The 19,482-nt window shown below is 60.3% G+C and overlaps 2 protein-coding genes across 2 annotated transcripts; both read left to right on the top strand.

Moving 5' to 3' along the window:
• The first annotated feature begins 4,403 nt into the window (after positions 1-4,403).
• Positions 4,404-19,421, top strand: LOC116789387. Its single transcript, XM_032693176.1, has 22 exons — positions 4,404-4,839; positions 5,080-5,144; positions 12,806-13,123; positions 13,408-13,555; positions 13,799-13,863; positions 13,978-14,190; positions 14,474-14,621; positions 14,850-14,914; positions 15,029-15,241; positions 15,409-15,557; positions 15,714-15,861; positions 16,116-16,303; positions 16,393-16,530; positions 16,704-16,818; positions 16,946-17,083; positions 17,337-17,549; positions 17,681-17,836; positions 17,994-18,095; positions 18,470-18,572; positions 18,842-18,898; positions 19,196-19,272; positions 19,374-19,421. Exons 1-22 carry the CDS (start codon positions 4,725-4,727, stop codon positions 19,419-19,421), a joined length of 2,982 nt encoding a protein of 993 aa, XP_032549067.1. The 5' UTR covers positions 4,404-4,724.
• LOC116789722 lies at positions 8,091-10,216 on the top strand. Its single transcript, XM_032693869.1, has 6 exons — positions 8,091-8,256; positions 8,388-8,543; positions 8,702-8,803; positions 9,195-9,297; positions 9,567-9,623; positions 9,921-10,216. Exons 1-6 carry the CDS (start codon positions 8,113-8,115, stop codon positions 10,124-10,126), a joined length of 768 nt encoding a protein of 255 aa, XP_032549760.1. The 5' UTR covers positions 8,091-8,112; the 3' UTR covers positions 10,127-10,216.
• Positions 19,422-19,482: the final 61 nt, after the last annotated feature.

Genomic DNA, 19,482 nt, shown 5'->3' with positions numbered 1-19,482 from the left:
TGAAATGGTTTTACAGGTTGAAGAGCAGAGGGTGCTACCAAAAACCCTGTCCTAAATCCTGGAGGGAACTCTTCCTGAAAGGCAGAGGCAGGAGAAGAGGCCACCAGTGAGTAACCTGAGCCACTCCCAAAGCCACAGGCGGCTGCAGAATCGCTGCAGGAGCCAAGGAAAACGAGGAGAGGTTTTCAGAGAGGTCAGGGAGGGAGCCAAGTCCAGGCACGAGCTTTAAACTCAGGCTTAAAAACCCCACCCCTGTGACTGGGATCTGGCTGGGACAAATTGGACTCGCAGCACCTGATCCAAGACCTGCTGGAGTCAGTGGGAAGCTCTTCCAAGTGTTGGATCAGGGCCTGGAAAGTGCAGCCAGGAGGAAAAATATCTCAGGATGGTGCTGCAGGAGGTGGGATGGCGGAGGAAGGGAAGGATTTGTGACAAGACAAGGGGGAACAGCTTCCAACTCAGAGAGATTACATTTAGATGGGAAGGATATTGGGAAGGAATCCCTCCGTGGGAGGGTGGGGAGGGTCTGGGATGGAATTCCCAGAGAAGCTGTGGCTGCCCCACCCCTGGAAGTATTCAAGGCCAGGCTGGAGCAACCTGGGATGGTGGGAGGTGTCCCTGCCCATGGCAGGGGGTGGGATGGGATGGGCTTTAAGGTCCTTCCAACCCAAACCAATCTGGGATTCTGGGATCTATGAGGGGAAGTCCATTTTGGGGGGCTGAGACGCTGCTCCTCGTCCCCCTCCCGCTGAGGTTCTCCCAGAGTGGTGCTCCAGCTCTACTCCTCATTCCCAGCTCCATCATTAATGTGTTATCAATTATTAATTATTAATGAAATATTGGGATATTATTCCCAGTATTTCTTCTCATATTAAATCTTTTAATTATCCTACAGAGGAAGTTGGTTAAAGCTCAAGTCTGAAGTATCCAACTGGAAAGTGCTTAGGAATTCCCAGCCTTGGGTTAGGCACTGCCAGCCTTGGGTTAGGCACTGCCAGCCTTGGTTTAGGCACTGCCAGCCTTGGTTTAGGGATTGTCAGCCTTGGTTTAGGCACTGCTAGCCCTGGTTTAGGGATTGCCAGCCTTGGTTTAGGGATTGCCAGCCTTGGTTTAGGGATTGCCAGCCTTGGTTTAGGCACTGCCAGCCTTGGTTTAGGGATTGCCAGCCTTGGTTTAGGCACTGGAGGCAAACTTCCTTGTAGGATCAGCTACAACTGTCCTTCTTGGAGAGAGACTTTGGACAAGGCTCTGGAGAGACAGGACAAGAGGGAATGGCTTCAAACTGGAAGAGACTAGGTTTAGATGGGATATTGGGAAGGAATAATTGGGAACTTAAATCATTTCATGATTACACAAATCCAGGTTGTGTTCCCATTCCTACAGCTGGTCACTCCTCTGGAGCCCAGGCTGGGAAGGACAACCCAGTCACATTTGGGACTGGAAACCCCTCCCTGGACACTCTGGAGTGTCCAATTCCTTGTTATTATCCATAGGAAAAGCCGCTTTTGCCTTCCTTCAGCTGCCTTGGAAGCTGAGCCCGTCTCCTCAGGTGAGGAAAGGTGCTCTCCTGGTGCAGTTCTGCGCTCCCTGGGGATCAGGATGAAGTTGAAAGGTGAAACAAGAGGTGAGAGCTCCAAAAATGAGGAATTTCAGGGGGACAAAGTGATCATGGGCTGGAGTTTCCAGCGTTGTCGCTTCCTGAGGAAAAGGAAGAAACCCTGAAGCCCCTCCTGGAGGATCCACTGGGAACTCTGATGGCTGTGAAATCCATGAATTTCCCTTCTCCTAGCTGGGAAACTCCTGCCAAGCTCCTGTGGGGCTGCCCTCGGTTAAAGGGATGAAGGGAAAAACAACTCCCATCACCACCAAGGGCATGGAAATCCCTGCCTGGAGCGGCCCTTTTTGGGGGTGTCCGGGATCCCTCCCCAAGGAAAACCCAACTGAGAGGGAGGAGGCCAAGTCCTGCCAAGCCATGGCTCCCAACTGCAGGAGGAATTCCCTTCCCAAGGGAGCTAGTCAGATTTAGGGGGCTGGCAGCAACGTCCTTTGGGCCCTGCTGCTGCGGAAAAACGTCGGAACTTGGGATTTCAACTGCCCAGATTTCCTCCAGGAAACACCCACAAAGCTGCATCGCTCCTAAAGTTACTTTTATGGACATTTCCCCCCCTTGGAAAAATACCTTCCCAGGATGCAATTAAAACAGGTCTGGCCCTGGCCCCCTTTAAGTACTTCACCAAATGACCCACGAAAGGCAGGAATGAAAGGCAGCTTTGTTGGAATTTCTTCCTGACAGTCTGCATGAATTCGAAAAGGGGACATTGATCTGGGGGGTTGGTGGTGCTGAAAATGGCTGGGAATAAGGCTGAGCTTGGCTAGGCTCAGCTTTGGGGGGAGTCTGTGCCAGTAAAGGGCTTGGAAAATCTAAATAATCTTGGGCTGAGCTGATCAAGGCAATGGGAATCCCATTCCAGACCTACGGATTCCAGCAACAGCCAGGGACTGGTGACTGTCTTTTAATATATATATTATTAAAACACGCTTTGTATGTCAAAGGAAGCTGTTTTGGCTTTCTATCATGGATTAGATATTTATTTATGATGTCTCTTAGATCCAGTGTTCTAAACATGGTATTTTCACAAGCTGCAGTTGAAGCCCTTCATGGGTTTCAATCCTTTGTTTTTGGCAGAAGTGTTTTTTCTCCCACCTCACACAGGATCCCAGAGCTTTTTCCGTGATTCCCTTGTACTGTTTCCCAGAGTTCTTTTTTAACAGAGGTGTCTGAAATCCCCAGTAACGTATCATTCCTACTTAACAATTAGACCTGAGCCCAAAGGATTTATAGCAAACACTGGCAGAGCTCTCTGCCTTTCTGGAGCTGGGATGTTGGCGGGTTGGTCCCTGCAGGAAGGTCCCTTCCCCGTTTTGCAGTGGAGGCAGGAGGCACGAGGTGCCCACACCATACCCACGTAACCTCTCGTGGTCTGTGGGATTTGTGCAAGGCTCTAAGAGAGTGGCAAGTGCCAGAGCAGCCGGCTTGGCAGGGAACCAGGGGGCTGCCCAGGGGCTGCTTATGGCCTCTGCCATGCATTGGTAGGGAATGGAAAGACCAAAGCCTGATCGTCTAGCAGCAAAACCTGAGCTTGTGAGCTGGGAACAAAAGAAAAAGCAGCACAAGCTGAAGCAAAGCAGGGACTCATATGGCTGAGATTCAGGGATGTAGAGAAGTCAGCACTGTGCTGTCTGCTGCAAAGATGGCCCAGTTCACAAGCTCAGCTTTTGCTGCTAGAGGATCCTACTTTGGGCTTGCTGGAGCCCATTCCCTACCAATGCATGGCCCCCCATTGCTCTTGCATCAAGTGTTCTGCACCTGCGGCAACACGTGTGCCCTGTGTCCATGCGAGAGCAGCAACCGGCAAAAGACGTCTGCTGCCAGCACTTGTCTTGGCTGCTCCTTCAGGAGGCTGGCACCTTAATCAGAGACACGGAACAGGTTTGCATCCCTGAGTTCTCCCCGTCCCCTCCACTTTCCCCAAAGCCCTGGCTATCAGCTGGGAGTCGCAGCCGGACATGCAGAACCTGGAGCTTTGAACATCAGACCGGGCAGCTTTTATTTTGCAGAATGCAAGAAAAAAAGGTCAAATAACACAAGGAAACTTGACAGGATGTCTGACCAATCTAATCTTCCTGAAAAACTCAGCAACTGAGGGGAGTTTTGTGCTGCAGCTCATCACTTGCCCGAAAAAAATCATTCCCGCAAGGAGAAAGTGCTTCTGCCTTCTGACAGCTGCCGAGCACGGCCACCAATTGCTCCAGCTGCCGCTCCCAACAGCCCCCTGCCAGAGCGCAGACATCAGTGCCCATTGGCTTTGGCTGTGGCAGAGAAGTGCCCCGGGGACACAGCTGTGTGGGGCAGGAGATGGGCACCAGCCCTGCCAGGACTGGGGGCGGTGGCAGGTCTCCTTGGGCGAGGACTTCTGCTGCCGTGGGCAGGCACAGCAGGGGAGGGTTTGCTTAGTTTTTCAGCTGTGCCCAAAGTTCATGTCCAGCTGTCTTGGATACTTTGGAGAACAGACTCCTTCCCACCTGGGGCAGGTTGGCCAGGCTAGGGGAGTCCCCAGGGCACGTGGCAGCGTGTCACAGGGCCCTTTGTGACACGATGGGATGGCATGGGGCAGGGTGTCACAGGGCCCTTTGTGACACGTGAGGACATAGTAGTGGTGGTGAGGTGGCAACGCCTCAGTGCTCCTCGGAGCGCGCGACGGTACAGACGGGACAGAGCGGTGCTGTGCGGAGCCCCCGTGCAGCCAACTCGTTCCTTTCTGACCGGAGCGTTTTGGTGGATTTTCTGTGGTGCGAGCGACCTCGAGGCCAGACCGCGGGACTTGGTGACACGGAGCTTTTGGCGAGGTGTCCCCAATCCCTGCGGCAGCTGCCCTTGAGGCCGCACTGCAGGACTTGCTAACCCCTAGCGTTTGCTAGGCTTTTTTGTCTTTCAGGTGTCCTTGAGCCCAGACTGCAGGACTTGCTGACCCATACCGCTTGTTAGGCTTTTCTCTCTTTCAGGTGCTCTCGAGGCCAGACCGCAGGATTGGGGACCCGGAAATTTTCCGGAGTCTCCAATCCCTGTGGTAGGTGGCCTCGAGGGCAGCCTGCCGGACTTGGTGACCCGGACATCTTCCGAGGTGTCTCTCTCTTGCAGGTGCCTTCAAGAGGCAGACTCTGGGATGGCGGGAAGACGCCTGAGCCTGCTCAGGCCCTTTCGGAAGAAGAAGGAAGGCCCTGGAGCTGCCCCATTCCAGCACCCGGAGAAGATGGAGCAGTTGCATCCCCTGCAGGAAGGTGAGTGGCAGAGCTGGGCCCCAGGGCTGGTGGCTGCAGCCGGCTCTGCCTCATCCCACCCCGTCCCCTGTGGACATGGCCAAGGAAAGGGAGGGGGGAAGAGGGCCCGGGACTCTTCCCCCGGCAGCTCCATGCACTGGGCATGCCGGGGCTGGCCCTGCCTGTGGAGTGCAGGGCTGGGCCGTGTTCTGCGGCCTGTCCCGCAGCCCCTCAGCTCTGACCGCGCTCGCTCTTTGCCAGATCCAGGACGGGACCGGACACAAGAACACGACCGTGCCCGTGGCCGCTTCCGCAGGGCAGCACAGGTACCTGCAGCCACGGCCTCCTGGGCTGGGCCTGCTGTCCCTGCTCAGCCTGGCACCGCTGTTGGAGCTCTCCATGGCACATCCCTCTCTTTCCTGCTCTCCGTTCTTCTGCAGGCCTTTCTGAGATTCTTGGGCATTCAGCGTAAAAGGACCACAACCAAACCAACTGAGGTCATGGTACAGCCTGACCCCAGCCCGACTGAGCTCGAGGCAGACCCTGATGTCACCACCGTACTGACTGATGGCACAGGACGCTGTGATACCCCGACGATTGTTCACGCAACAAAGTCTGACCCTACTATGACTGATGCTACAACAGACCCTGACAGCCCATCGATGGATCGCACTGCAACCCCTGACATCCCGTTGAGCGATGAACCAACAAACTCTGGCCCTGCACCGCCCGATCTCACTGCGGAGGCCGATGCTGCAATGACCGAGGGCACTGCAGACACTGACCTCGTGCCCAGGGAGAGTGTGAATTCTGCTCCCACTCCAGATATTTTTGAGGGGAATGGTGTCTCCAGTCCAGAGCAAGTAAGCAGCCTGCGCCCAAGGCTCAAGCCACTCCAGGGGCTTGTGGCCCCTCAAGCCAGCTCCCCTGGGCCCTCTCAGCCTTTGAGGCCAGTACAGTGTGGTGGGAAGGGAAGCACTTGTCAGGGAAGCTGGGCAAGTTGGCAGCTCTTCCCCCACGCCTCCTGTAGGTGCCAGCCTTTGTCAGGAACGTGCACCAGAGACTGACAGCCAACGCGACTCCAGAAGAGAAGCTGCTGACGGAGTTTCTGAGGGTGACTGACGAACACCCTGCTGATGTTGTGCTCACCCTCCTGCGCTGTGCCCCAGCGTGTGACAGGTACAGGGCCTCCCTGCCTTCACGGCTCGGGGCTCACCAGCCTTCTGAGCGCATCACCCTGTCCATCCTGTCCCACGTGGTCTGCCAGAGGGATGGAGAGTTCCAGGACCATCTGGAGCCTCTGTTTCCCAGCCCTGCCATGTCAGCCTCCATCCTGCTGCCATGGTCCCTCCCTGCTCCTCGAGGCACTTTGGTCAGCACCCCCCTGACACAGAACTCTGACCCCGCAGAGCTGCTGCAACCCTGTGGAAGATCATCGCCTCATCGGGAAGGACAGTGGCGAAGGTGCTGCCAAAGCTGCTCCGTGTGATGCAGAACTGGCCATGGCTCAGCATGCCCACCTCCGACGGGGACAAAACAGATGTCTTTGCCCTGGCTGTGAGTTTCTAGAACTGGACTTTACTTGCCTACAGGTCACTTCTCCAGCAGCTCTCCATCCTCCCCGAGCACTGCATCTACCTGCCTCAGGCGCTGGGCTGGAAACCTGGCTTAGGGGCGGGTTCAGGGGCACCAGGCTGGGGGCTGCCCCTGCGTCTTCCCTGGCCTCTCCCTCCCACACCTGGACTCTTTCACATGGACATCTGGGCACTGAGAGCTGTGTCTGGGTGCTTTATCTTTTGCAGGCAACCAGGGTGATTTGGGAGATTCTCCAGACGCTCCAGTGCCCAGAGCCATTGAAAAAGTATTCCCCCCGTCTCCTCGTGGATCTGCTCTTCCTGATTTCCATCACCAGAGAGCAGACGCCAGAGGAAGTTGACACCTTGTGGAGGGAATGCCAGAAGCAATATGACCTTCCAACAGACTCCAAGAGGTGCTCAGTCCCAGTCCTCCTGACCCTCTCATGCCCTTGGGGCTGCTCAGGGCTCCCAGCATGACCTGGGCTTTGCTCTGCACCCAGGTTTGCAGTGCTGACCCTGAAGGCCCTGCTTTGTCATCTGGAGTGTGAAGATGTCGTGCTTTCAATGGAACAGAAGCGCGGCTGGGACACGCTCCTCAGCACCGACACCCACCACTACGCAGTGGGTCTGCTGGCCAGGTGAAACCCCCTTGTCCTCACTGCCCCTGTCATTTCTGCCCTCTGCACGGGCACCCCACGCAGTGCCCGTGGTCGTGGGCCGGAGGGCCTTGTCACCCAGGGATGGCCGAGCAGAGTGGCAAAGGCTGGGAGAGGCGGGTGCACAGGAGGAGCCGCCTCCCAGAGCGCCCTCGTCCCCTCCCAGCCTGGTGGGGAAAGACCAGGACTCTGCCAGTGAGTCCCAGGAGAGGTTGGCCCACCCGGCTCAGGGTTGATGGTGCCTGTTTCCCCCGGGCAGGGAGATGCGCCGTGCCTCGAGCCCCTTGTATTACCCGATTGCCCGCTGCCTGCTGAGGCTGCTCACCATAGAGAAGAACTCCTGGGAGCTCCCTGCCATGGCATTCCTTGTGGAGGTGAGCCTGATGGCGACTGCTGCCTTACTGACCTGCCTCCGCCTCTCTGCCCTCTCGCAGCCGCAGCTGCCCGGGACGGTGCCGCGCCCTGCGCTGCTGCCTGGGCCCAGCCCGGTGCGGGTCTGGGCTCCTGCCGGCCGGGCAGCCCGTCACTGCTCCCTGCCTTTCAGGCCCTGGACTGCCCGGACATGACTGAATGGAGTGACAGCATCCTGGAGATCCTTTCAAGGCACCTGGGGAGCGAGTGCCCAGAGATGCGTCGCCTGGTGCTGAGAGGCCTCGTGGTGCTGAGCAAGGATCCTGGGATGGTGAGGAGGGGGCAATTGGCTGAAGCTGTGCCGGCAGCCTGGGGCTGGGGAGCGCAATCGCTTGGGCTTGGCTGGGCCAAGGGGAGGCTTAGCTTGGGGAGTAGGGAAAGGTTCTTCACTCACAGGGTGCTCTGGCACTGGAACAGGCCCCACTGGGAAGAGGTCACGGCCCCAAGGCTGCCAGAGCTCAAGGACAACACTCTCAGGGACACGATGGGATTGTTGGGCATGGTCCTGTGCAGGGCCAGGAGCTGGACTCAATGATCCATGTGGGTCACTTCCAACTCGGGATATTCTAGGATTCCATGATTCATGGCTTCACAGCACAGCATTGTGTTCCACACAGGCTGACGGTGTGCGGAGCCTGACACCAAGCCTCATGGAAGTACTGTGCGATACAGACGGAGAGTTGGTCAGGATGGCCCTCTCTGTATTCATCAATGAAGTCCAGGACAGAGACATCCGAATCTCCACCCCCACTGCCCTGCAGCTGGCTGAGATGCTCCAGCCACTCTTTGGCCACGTAAGGCTCTGTGCCCCCCACCCCAGGCGCTGGGTGCTGCCAGGAAACTGTGGCCTGTGGATTTGCAGGTTTGTGCCCCGGTGGGCCTGGAGCAGCCGGTGCTGAGGTCTTTTCCTCTTTCTTTCCATCAGGACAACATCCACGTGCAGGTGCTCTCCATTAACCTCTTCCAAAAGGTGATGGAGTTGGGAGTGGAGGAGAGTAAACAACCCCTGAAGACACATGTCATCTACAGCCTGCTCCCACTTTTTTTCCACTGGCATAATGAGAACCAGGACGTGGCAGAAGTGAGAACTTGCAGGGTCTGGTGTCCCCGCAGTGGGGGGCTGGGCTGTCTCCTGCCCTGGCACCTCCAAGGCTCCAGTCTCCCCCTGGCCTTGGTCCAGGGACACGGGTCCCGTGCCCTGGGCTGTGATGCCATGTCCTGGTCTCTGTTGCTCTGCAGGCCTCTCGGGGAGCGCTGCTTCATGCAGCTTGGTTGCTGAAGAGGAGGGATCTTGTGAAGCTGCTGAAGACAGAGCAGCCTTGGAGGTTCAGTGAGTGCCTGGTAAGGATGACCCCAAAGCCGCAGTCCCCGATGCCCAGAGTGCGGGGCTGGCACTGTGCCCCTGCCCACTGCTGCAGCCGCCTGCGGGACAGCAGCCTGCGCCCCACCCGCTGCTGCCTTGCCTGGGGCGTGCGGGCTCCTCTGCAGGCTGCTCTGCCCCCGAGCCAGGGGGCCGCTGGAGCCCCGGCCCAGCTGGGCTGTGGGGCAGGGCGGCCCCGCGGCTGCCAGGGAGCAGCCAGCCCTCTGCTCCCTCCAAAGCCGGCCCCAGCGGCTGCTGCCCGGGCCTCAGGGCTGTGCGGGCAGGGGAGGCCAGTGCTGGGCGCAGGCAGCGCCCGGCCAAGGGGCAGAGACACAGCCAACCCTTCCCTCTGTGCCCTGCCGATCTCTCCAGCTGGAAAAGGACAAGAGAAGAGCAGTCGAGTACCTGTGCCAGGCCCTGCCGTACCTGGAGAGCCCACAGGAGCCCGTGCGAGAGGCGGCCCTCAGGTTCATAGGTGAGCCACAAGGTCCCTCCCCGCCCCGCTGCAGCTCGGCCCCAGCCCCGGCTGCTGCAGCGGCAGCAGGACGCGGCCCAGGGATGTGCTGGGGAGCCCCGAGTGCCCTGGTGGCTGCTGCCGCCCTGTGCCAGCCCAGCCCTGGGGAGTCCCGAGGCGGGAAGGCCCTGAGCTCAGCCCTGCCAGGGCAGGAGGGTGCGTGGCCAGGCCGGCAGTGCCACTGGGGGGGAGCTGTGCCGCTGGGGCCCTGACAGCATCTGTGTTCCCAGGGATGGCCGGCAGGTACCTGAAGGGACAGCGAGTAGAGCTGCAGATCGTCATTGACGGTGAGTGAGGGTAGTGGGGCTGGTGAGGGGAGCACAGAGCCCGGGGCAGGGAGCTGCAATCCTGCCCTGGCTCTCGAGGGCTCTGCTCCCTGCACGGATGAGGAACGGCTTGGGCAGAGCAGAGACAGATTTCAGGGGCACGGGGGGGATTGGTGGCCAGCACCTCCTGACTGATCCCGTTGGGCCCTGCTCCCTCCTGGCCATGGCAAGAGCTGGTGGGATGGTCCTGGCAGGAGGGGCTTCTTGGCTCGCCAGAGATCTGCTCTCTGACCTTGGCTCCGTTCTTTTCTCTTCCAGTTATTGAAGGCATGACTCCCGACAGCGCTGCTGTCAAAAGCCTGGCACTTCAAACCCAGGAAATCCTTAGAGTTGTCCAGAGACCTCAGTCTTCTCCAGGTTCCAGCAGTTTGAAGATCAGGTCCAGAATGTGCAGAATAGGGAGGCTCCTCTCTGGGGCAGCTGCCGGAGGTCAGCGGAGAACTGATCCTGGGAACCCTGTCTGATGGGACCACCTGAGCCTGCGCGACACACCCCTCTCTGCAACCAGTTCCTGTTCCCCCAGCTTGAGACTATGAAATTCCTCTTAGCATACACAGAGGCTCAGGAGTTTTTTTTGGTGCCCGGTGTCCACAGGGCATCTGGGAAGAGGGGAAAAAGGGCCCTTGTGCTCCACAACACTTGCCCAAAGGTGCAGTGGGGAAGAGAAAGTGCCCAAAAGGCCCTTGGCTTTGGGGGGTTCTGCTGGAACCTCGACACTTGCAGCAGAGCGGATGGGCAGAGCCTGGAGCTGTGGGGATCCCTGAGAAGCTGGTCCTGGGAGGTGGCCACAAGCCCTGTGCCAGGCGGGAAGCAGCATCTGTGGCCTGCCCGTGTGTTGCTGTCTGGCTTGCTGAGGGCTGGGAGGTGCCTCCTGAGCTGAGCCAGCTCCCGTGGAGCTCCTTCAGGGCTGCGCCGCTGCCGGGCCGGTTGTTGGGGCTGGGGGAGAACCTGAGGGGACGGGGCGCTGGGAGGCCCTGAAGGGCTGAGGTGCTGCGGAGGCCCTGCCGGGACAAGGGAGTGGGAATGGGAAGCAGCGAGGGGAATGCGAGAGGCCTTGCTGGAGCCCATTCCCTACCAATGCACGGCCCCCCATTGCTCTTGCATCAAGTGCAAGACGGCAACACGTGTGCCCTGTGTCCATGCGAGAGCAGCAACCGGCAAAAGACGTCTGCTGCCAGCACTTGTCTTGGCTGCTCCTTCAGGAGGCTGGCACCTTAATCAGAGACACGGAACAGGTTTGCATCCCTGAGTTCTCCCCGTCCCCTCCACTTTCCCCAAAGCCCTGGCTATCAGCTGGGAGTCGCAGCCGGACATGCAGAACCTGGAGCTTTGAACATCAGACCGGGCAGCTTTTATTTTGCAGAATGCAAGAAAAAAAGGTCAAATAACACAAGGAAACTTGACAGGATGTCTGACCAATCTAATCTTCCTGCAAAACTCAGCAACTGAGGGGAGTTTTGTGCTGCAGCTCATCACTTGCCCGAAAAAAATCATTCCCGCAAGGAGAAAGTGCTTCTGCCTTCTGACAGCTGCCGAGCACGGCCACCAATTGCTCCAACTGCCGCTCCCAACAGCCCCCTGCAAGAGCACAGACATCAGTGCCCATTGGCTTTGGCTGCCCTGTGGCAGAGAAGTGCCCCGGGGACACAGCTGTGTGGGGCAGGAGACGGGCACCAGCCCTGCCAGGACTGGGGGTGGTGGCAGGTCTCCTTGGGCGAGGACTTGCCAGAGCTGCTGATTTTGGTGCAGCCCCGGGCAACGGGGTGGGAGCAGCATTGGTGCCCTCACCCCCACGTTCCTTCTGTGTGTCACAGCCCTGAGTTCGGGAGGGCCACAAGCCGGCACTTCTCCCAAGGAGCCCCTGCCAGCTTGTGCGGAGGCCCCATGGCCTTCGCGCTGCGGCTGCGTCGGCAGCCGAGGGGTCTCCTTCTGCTGCCGTGGGCAGGCACAGCAGGGGAGGGTTTGCTTAGTTTTTCAGCTGTGCCTAAAATTCATGTCCAGCTGTGTTGGATACTTTGGAGAATGGACTCTTTCCCACCTGGGGCAGGTTGTTCGGGCTGGGGGAGTCCCCAGGGCACGTGGCAGTGTGTCACAGGGTCCTTTGTGACACGATGGGATGGCACGGGGCAGGGTGTCACAGGGCCCTTTGTGACACGTGAGGACATAGTAGTGGTGGTGAGGTGGCAACACCTCAGTGCTCCTCGGAGCGTGCGACGGTACAGACGGGACAGAGCGGCGCTGTGCGGAGCCCCCGTGCAGCCAACTCGTTCCTTTCTGACCGGAGCGTTTTGGAGGCTTTTCTTTTGTGCGAGTGACCTCGAGGCCAGACCGTGGGACTTGGTGACACGGAGCTTTTGCGAGGTGTCCCCAGTCCCTGCGGAAGGTGCCCCTGAGGCCACATTTCAGGACTTGATCACCTATACTTTTTCCTAGGCTTATCTTTTTCTGGTGCCCTCGAGGCCAGATCGCAGGATTGGTGACCCGGAAATTTTCCGGAGTCTCCAGTCCCTGCGGTAGGTGGCTTCAAGGGCAGCTTGCCGGACTTGGTGACCCAGAGATCTTCTGAGGTGTCTCTCTCTTGCAGGTGCCCTCCAGGCACCTGTGGGATGGCAGGAAGACGCCTGAGCCTGCTCAGACCCTTTCGGATGAAGAAGGAAGGCCCTGGGACCACCCCAGCACAACACCCTGAGGAGGTGGAGCAGTCCCAGCCCCTGCAGGAGGGTGAGTGGCAGAGCTGGGCCCCAGGGCTGGTGGCTGCAGCCAGATGGGCCTCATCCCATCCCATCCCATCCCATCCCATCTCCTGTGGACATGGCCAGGGAAAGGGAGGGGGGAAGAGTGCCCAGGGCTGATCCATGCACTGGGCATCCCAGGGCTGGCCCTGCCTGTGGAGTGCAGGGCTGGGCCGTGTTCTCCGGCCTGTCCCGCAGCCCCTCAGCTCTGACCGCGCTCGATCTTTGCCAGATCCAGGACGGGACCGGACACAACAACAGGACCGTGCCCGTGGCCGCTTCCGCAGGGCAGCACAGGTACCTGCAGCCACGGCCTCCTGGGCTGGGCCTGCTGTCCCTGCTCAGCCTGGCACCGCTGTCGGAGCTCTCCATGGCACATCCCGCTCTTCCCTGCCCTTTGTTCTCCTGCAGGCCTTTCTGAAATTCCTGGGCATTCGCCATAGAAAGACCAAGATCACGCCAGCTGAGGTCACGGCACAGCCTGACCCCATGCCGAGTGAGCTCAAGGCGCACCCTGATGTCAGCACCACGTTGAGTGACGGCACAGCAAACTGTGACACCGTGGTGACTGATGATGGGACAAACTCCAACACCGCCCTGCCTGAGCTCACCACGGAGGCTGACGGTGCAACGACTGAGGGTATCGCAGACACCGAGAGCACACCTGTTCAGTGCCTGCCCGATGCTCTCAGTGTGGACGTTCTTGATGAGGTAGTCATCTCTGCTCAAGTAAGCAGCCTGTGGGCAGGGATTGTGTGAGTCCTCAAGCTGGGTCTGCTGGGCCCCTCAGCCTTTGAGGTCGGCACAGTGTGGTGGGAAGGGAAGCACTTCTCGGGGGAAAGTGGGTGAGTTGCTCCCTCTGGCAGCTCTTGAACTGCCCCATGTCCCCTCCAGGCCAGACTGTGAGACTTGATGGCCTGGAGTATTCTGAACACTCCTCTATTGCAGATGATTTCAAGGCACTTCTGCAGGATTTGGTCACCCAGAGATTTTCCATGCCATCTCTGCTGCAGGTAGCCATGGAGCCAGAGAGAGCCATGGAGCAGAGACCCCCCAGGGTGCCCAAGGTGGCGTGGATGAAGGAGGAGGAGGAGGAAAGCCCTGGGCCTGCCCCAGCACAACACCCTGAGGAGGTGGAGCAGTCCCAGCCCCTGCAGGAGGGTGAGTGGCAGAGCTGGGCCCCAGGGCTGGTGGCTGCAGCCAGATGGGCCTCATCCCATCCCATCCCATCCCATCCCATCTCCTGTGGACATGGCCAGGGAAAGGGAGGGGGGAAGAGTGCCCAGGGCTGATCCATGCACTGGGCATCCCAGGGCTGGCCCTGCCTGTGGAGCGCAGGGCTGGGCCGTGTTCTCCGGCCTGTCCCGCAGCCCCTCAGCTCTGACCGCGCTCGCTCTTTGCCAGATCCAGGACAGGACCGGACACAGGAGCAGGACCGTGCCCGTGGCCGCTTCCGCAGGGCAGCACAGGTACCTGCAGCCACGGCCTCCTGGGCTGGGCCTGCTGTCCCTGCTCAGCCTGGCACCGCTGTCGGAGCTCTCCATGGCACATCCCTCTTTTCTCTGCCCTTCGTTCTCCTGCAGAGGTTGCTGGACTCCAGTCCCGTTTGGCATAGAAAGGCCAGTGCCTCACCATCTGAGGCCATAGCACAGCCTGAGCCCAACCTGACCAAGCTCAAGGGCAAGGCTGACAGTCCAACAACTGAGGGCATCGCCGACACTGAGAGCACACCTGTTCAGTGCCTGCCCGATGCTCCCAGTGTGGACGTTCTTGATGAGGGAGTTGTCTCTGCTCAAGTAAGCAGCCTGTGGGCAGGGATTGTGTGGGCCTTCAAGCTGGGTCTGCTGGGCCACTCAGCCTTTGAGGCCAGCACAGTGTGGTGGGAAGGGAAGCACTTCTCGGGGGAAAGTGGGGAATTGCTCCCTCTGTCAGCTCTTGAAATGCCCCATGTCCCCTCCAGGCCAGACTGTGAGACTTGACGGCCTGGAGCGTTCTGAACACTCCTCTATTGCAGATGATTTCAAGGCACTTCTGCAGGATTTGGTCACCCAGAGATTTTCCATGCCATCTGTCCTGCAGGTAGCCATGGAGCCAGCCAGAGACATGGAGCAGAGACCCCCTAGGGTGCCCAAGGTGGCGTGGATGAAGGAGGAGGAGGAGGAAAGCCCTGGGCCTGCCCCAGCACAGCACCCTGAGGAGGTGGAGCAGTCCCAGCCCCTGCAGGAGGGTGAGTGGCAGAGCTGGGCCCCAGGGCTGGTGGCTGCAGCCAGATGGGCCTCATCCCATCCCATCTCCTGTGGACATGGCCAGGGAAAGGGAGGGGGGAAGAGGGCCCAGGGCTGATCCATGCATTGGGTATGCTGGGGCTGGCCCTGCCTGTAGAGCGCAGGGCTGGGCCGTGTTCTCCGGCCTGTCCCGCAGCCCCTCAGCTCTGACCGCGCTCGATCTTTGCCAGATCCAGGACAGGACCGGACACAGGAGCAGGACCGTGCCCGTGGCCGCTTCCGCAGGGCAGCACAGGTACCTGCAGCCACGGCCTCCTGGGCTGGGCCTGCTGTCCCTGCTCAGCCTGGCAGCACTGTCGGAGCTCACCATGGCACATCCCTCTTTTCTCTGCCCTTCGTTCTCCTGCAGAGGTTGCTGGACTCCAGTCCCGTTTGGCATAGAAAGGCCAGTGCCTCACCATCTGAGGCCATGGCGCAGCCTGAGCCCAACCTGACCAAGCTCAAGGGCAAGGCTGACAGTCCAACAACTGAGGGCATCGCCGACACTGAGAGTACACCTGTTCAGCGCCTGCCCGATGCTCCCAGTGTGGACGTTCTTGGGAAGAGAGTTGTCTCTGCTCAAGTAAGCAGCCTGTGGGCAGGGACTGTGTAGCCCCTCAAGTTGGGTCTGCTGGGCCCCCTCAGCCTTTGAGCCTGGCACAGTGTGGTGAGAAGGGAAGCACTTTTTGGGGGAAAGTGGGGAATTGCTCCCTCTGGCAGCTCTCCAACTCTCCCCTGTGTCCCCTCCAGGTGCCAGCTGTGGTGAGGTCCATCCACTGGTGGCTGACTGCCAACGTGTCTGCTGGGCACGTGCTGGATAACACCCTTCTAGCACTGACCCAGGCACACCCCGCGGATGTCGCCATCAGCCTCCTGCGCTGTGCCCCCTCGTGTGACAGGTACGGGCCCCACCTGCCTTGAGGGCTCACCAGCCTTTAGAGCCCATCACCCCCCTGCCCCTGAAAGCACTGTGGCTCTGTCACCCGGCCCCTGCAGCTGCCCAGGTCAGGGTGCTGTGCTCGAGAGCCCCCTGACGCAGAGCTCTGACTCCACAGAGCTGCTGCAGTCATGTGGAGGACCATCGCCTCGTCGGGAACCACCCTGGAGAAGGTGCTGCCAGTGCTGCTCTCTGTGATGGAGGACTGGCCATGGCACAGCACCTGCACCTCCGATGGGGACAACACAGATGTCTTTGCCCTGGCTGTGAGTTTCTGGAAGCTTTGCTTGCCCCCAGGTTGCCTCTCTGGCAGCTCTCCATCCTCCCCCAGCACGGTATCTCCCTGCCCATCTCCCTGCAGGCACTGGGCTGGAAATGTGGGTTAGCAGCAGGTTCAGGGGCACCAGGCCGGGCGCTCCCCTCGAGTCTCCCCTGGCAGGGGGAGCCCTGCCACGCTCGGGCCCTGCCACATGGATGTCTTGGCACTGAGTGCTGTGTCCGGGTGGTTTGTCTTTTGCAGGCAACTCTGGCACTGTGGACGATTGTCCAGGAGCCCCAGTGTCCAGGGTCATTGATGGAGTATGGCCCCCATCTCCTCGTGGCTCTGCTCTTCCAAGTTTTCATCACCACAGAGCAGATGTCCGAGGAGGTCGACAGCTTCTGGAGGGGATGCCGGGAGGAACACGACCTTCCCACTGACCCCAACAGGTGCTCCATCCCAGTCCTCCCCTCTCTCCCATGACCTCGAGGCTGGGGCCAGGGTTCCCAGCATGACCTGGGCTTTGCTCTGCACACAGATTTGCAGTGCTGAGCATGAAGGCCCTGCTCTGCTGCCTGCACTGTGAGGATGTGGTGTGTTCAGTGGAACACAATCGTGGCTGGGCGAGGCTCCTCAATGCTCGCAGCCGCCGCTACGCAGTGGGTCTGCTGGCCAGGTGAGACCCCCTTGGCCCCGCTACCCCTGTCCTTTCTGCTTGTCCTTTCTGCCTCCCAGAGGGCCCTCCATCCCTCCTGGGCTGGTGGGGAAAGACCAGGGCTCTGTGAATCTGTCCTGGGAAAGGTTTGCCCACCCGGCTTGGGATCAGTGGTGCCTTTTTCCCCCTGGCAGGGAGATGCGCCGTGTCTCCAGCCCCTTGTGTTCCCGCATCACACTCCACCTGCTGGAGCTGCTGAGCAGGGAGGAGCCGTGCTGGGACCTCCCTGCCATGGCATTCCTCGTGGAGGTGAGCCTGATAGTGAGTGCTGCCTCACCAAGCTGCCTCCAGCTCTCTGGCCTCTTGGAGGGCCCAGCCCTGTGCAGGTCTGGGCTCCTGCTGGCCGGGCACCCCGTCACTGCTCCGTGCCTTTCAGGTCCTGGACTGCCTGGACATGCGTGACTGGGGAGGCAGCGTTCTGCAGAGCCTTTCAAGGCACCTCTGGAGCGAGTGCCCAGAGAGGCGTCACCTGGCACTCCGAGGGCTCCTGGTGCTCAGCCAGGATTCTGGGATGGTGAGGAGGGGGAAGGGGCTGAAGCTGTGCGGGCAGTGTGGGGCTGGGTAACACAGTCTCTCGGGCTTGGCTGGGCCTCGGGAGCTGTGGCAGCTGCTCCCAGCTCTGCTGCCTCCCTGTTCAGCTGCCCACGTCCCTCGGCTCAGGCCTATGGCCTCCGGGCTCCGCGGCAGTATGTGGGGCTGCCCCGCCGGAGCGGGGTTGGGGCTGCAGCCGTTCATGGCTTCACAGCACAGCCTTGTGTTCCTCACAGGCCAAGAGGATTTGGAGCCTGTCGGATAGCCTGGTGCAGCTCCTGGGGGATGCAGACAGTGATATGGTTTGGATGACGCTCTCTGTGCTCGACAATGTGCTCTGGAGCAGTGTCTGGACACAGCTCCAGAAGAGGGTCCACAGCAAAGACCCTCTAATATCCACCGCCACCGGCCTGCAGTTGGCTGAGGCGCTCCGGCCACTCTTTGACCACGTAAGGCTCTGTGCCCCCCCATGGGCTCTGGGTACTGCTGGGAAACTTTGTGCCCTGTGGATTTTCAGGTCTGTGCCCCGTGGGGCCTGGAGAAGCTGATGCTGAGGTCTTTTCCTCTTTCTTTCCACCAGGACGACAGCAGTGTGCGGGAGGGCTCCATGGTCATCTTCACACGTGTGATGAAACTGATAGAGAGAGCGGGAAAGAGACCCCTGAAGCCACACGTGTGCCTGAGCCTGCTCCCGCTCTACTTCCACCGGCACGATGAGAACCCGGTCGTGAAAAAGGTGAGGACTCGTGGGCTCTGGTGTCCCATGGGAGGGGGCTGGGCTGCCTCCTGGCCTGGCACATCATGGGCTCCAGCCTCCTCCTGGCCTTGGTCCAGGGACACGGGTCCCGTGCCCTGGGCTGTGGTGCCATGTCCTGGTCTCTGTTGCTCTGCAGACCTCTCGGAAAGCACTGCTGGCTGTGACCAGGTTCCTGAAGAGGAGGGATCTTGGGCGCCTGGTCAACACAGAGGAGCCATGGTGTTTCGGCGAGTGCCTGGTAAGGACGACCCCAAAGCCGCAGTCCCCGATGCCCAGAGTGCGGGGCTGGCACTGTGCCCCTGCCCACTGCTGCAGCCGCCCGCGGGACAGCAGCCTGCACCCCACCCGCTGCTGCCTTGCCCGGGGCGTGCGGGCTCCTCTGCAGGCTGCTCTGCCCCCGAGCCAGGGGGCCGCTGGAGCCCCGGCCCAGCTGGGCTGTGGGGCAGGGCGGCCCCGCGGCTGCCGGGGAGCAGCCAGCCCTCTGCTCCCTCCAAAGCCGGCCCCAGCGGCTGCTGCCCGGGCAGGGGAGGCCAGTGCTGGGCGCAGGCAGCGCCCAGCCAAGGGGCAGAGCCCCAGCCAACCCTTCCCTCTGTGCCCTGCCGATCTCTCCAGCTGGAAAAGGACCAGAGCCGAGTGGTCGAGTACGTGGACCAGGCCCTGCCGTACCTGTGGAGCCCACAGGAGCCCGTGCGAGAAGCGGCCGTCAGGTTCATGGGTGAGCCACAAGGTCCCTCCCCGCCCCGCTGCAGCTCGGCCCCAGCCCCGGCTGCTGCAGCGGCAGCAGGACGCGGCCCAGGGATGTGCTGGGGAGCCCCGAGCGCCCTGGTGGCTGCTGCCGCCCTGTGCCAGCCCAGCCCTGGGGAGTCCCGAGGCGGGAAGGCCCTGGGCTCAGCCCTGCCAGGGCAGGAGGGTGCGTGGCCGGGCCTGCAGTGCCACTGGGGGGGAGCTGTGCCGCTGGGGCCCTGACAGCATCTGTGTTCCCAGGGATGGCCGGGAGGTACCTGAGGGGACAGTACAAAGAGCTGCAGCTCATCATCGAGAGTGAGTGAGGGCAGTGGGGCTGGTGAGGGGAGCACAAACCCTGGGCAGGGAGCTGCAATCCTGCCCTGGCTGCGCAGGGCTCTGCTCCCTGCACGGACGAGGGGCAGCATGGGCAGAGCAGGGAGAGATTTCAGGGGCACAGGGGGGATTGGTGGCCAGCGCCTTCCAGCTGATCCCACTGGGCCCTGCTCCCTCCTGGCAAAGGCAAGAGCTGGGTGGGATGGCCCTGGCAGGAGAGGCTTCTCGGGTCCCCACCCATCCAAGCTCTGACCTTGTCTCTGTTCCTCTCCGTTCCAGCCCTTCAAGCCACGACAGATGACAGCAGTCCCACTGTCTCCAAGCTGGCACTTGAAAACATCAACTTCCTTAGAGCTGTACAGAGAGCTCCCTACCTCCAGCAGCTCCGAGACCAGCTCTGCAGGGCATGGAGTACCCGGCCTTCTCTGTGGGGCTGTGTGTGCTTGTGCTGCTGTAGCTGTGTGGAGAGCTGATGCAGGCAGCTCTGTCTGTGGGGGCCACCTGAGCCTGTGGGGAAGATGCCTCTTCTCTGCATAGCATAGGAATATTAAATAACTCTTGTCATC

Source organism: Chiroxiphia lanceolata, chromosome 7, assembly GCF_009829145.1.
Source record: "Chiroxiphia lanceolata isolate bChiLan1 chromosome 7, bChiLan1.pri, whole genome shotgun sequence".
NCBI lineage: Eukaryota > Metazoa > Chordata > Aves > Passeriformes > Pipridae > Chiroxiphia > Chiroxiphia lanceolata.
This window is presented reverse-complemented; position numbering and strand designations above follow the sequence as displayed.

Excerpts from the sequence above, each read along its gene's own strand:
- LOC116789387 (XM_032693176.1), top strand. The coding sequence starts at position 4,725 with ATGGCGGGAAGACGCCTGAGCCTGCTCAGGCCCTTTCGGAAGAAGAAG. Across the intron at positions 14,191-14,473 it reads AGGGAGTTGTCTCTGCTCAA|GTAGCCATGGAGCCAGCCAG; the intron begins GTAAGCAGCCTG and ends TCTGTCCTGCAG. Across the intron at positions 18,899-19,195 it reads GCTGCAGCTCATCATCGAGA|CCCTTCAAGCCACGACAGAT; the intron begins GTGAGTGAGGGC and ends TCTCCGTTCCAG.
- LOC116789722 (XM_032693869.1), top strand. The coding sequence starts at position 8,113 with ATGGAAGTACTGTGCGATACAGACGGAGAGTTGGTCAGGATGGCCCTC. Across the intron at positions 8,257-8,387 it reads TCCAGCCACTCTTTGGCCAC|GACAACATCCACGTGCAGGT; the intron begins GTAAGGCTCTGT and ends TCTTTCCATCAG. Across the intron at positions 8,804-9,194 it reads GGAGGTTCAGTGAGTGCCTG|CTGGAAAAGGACAAGAGAAG; the intron begins GTAAGGATGACC and ends CGATCTCTCCAG.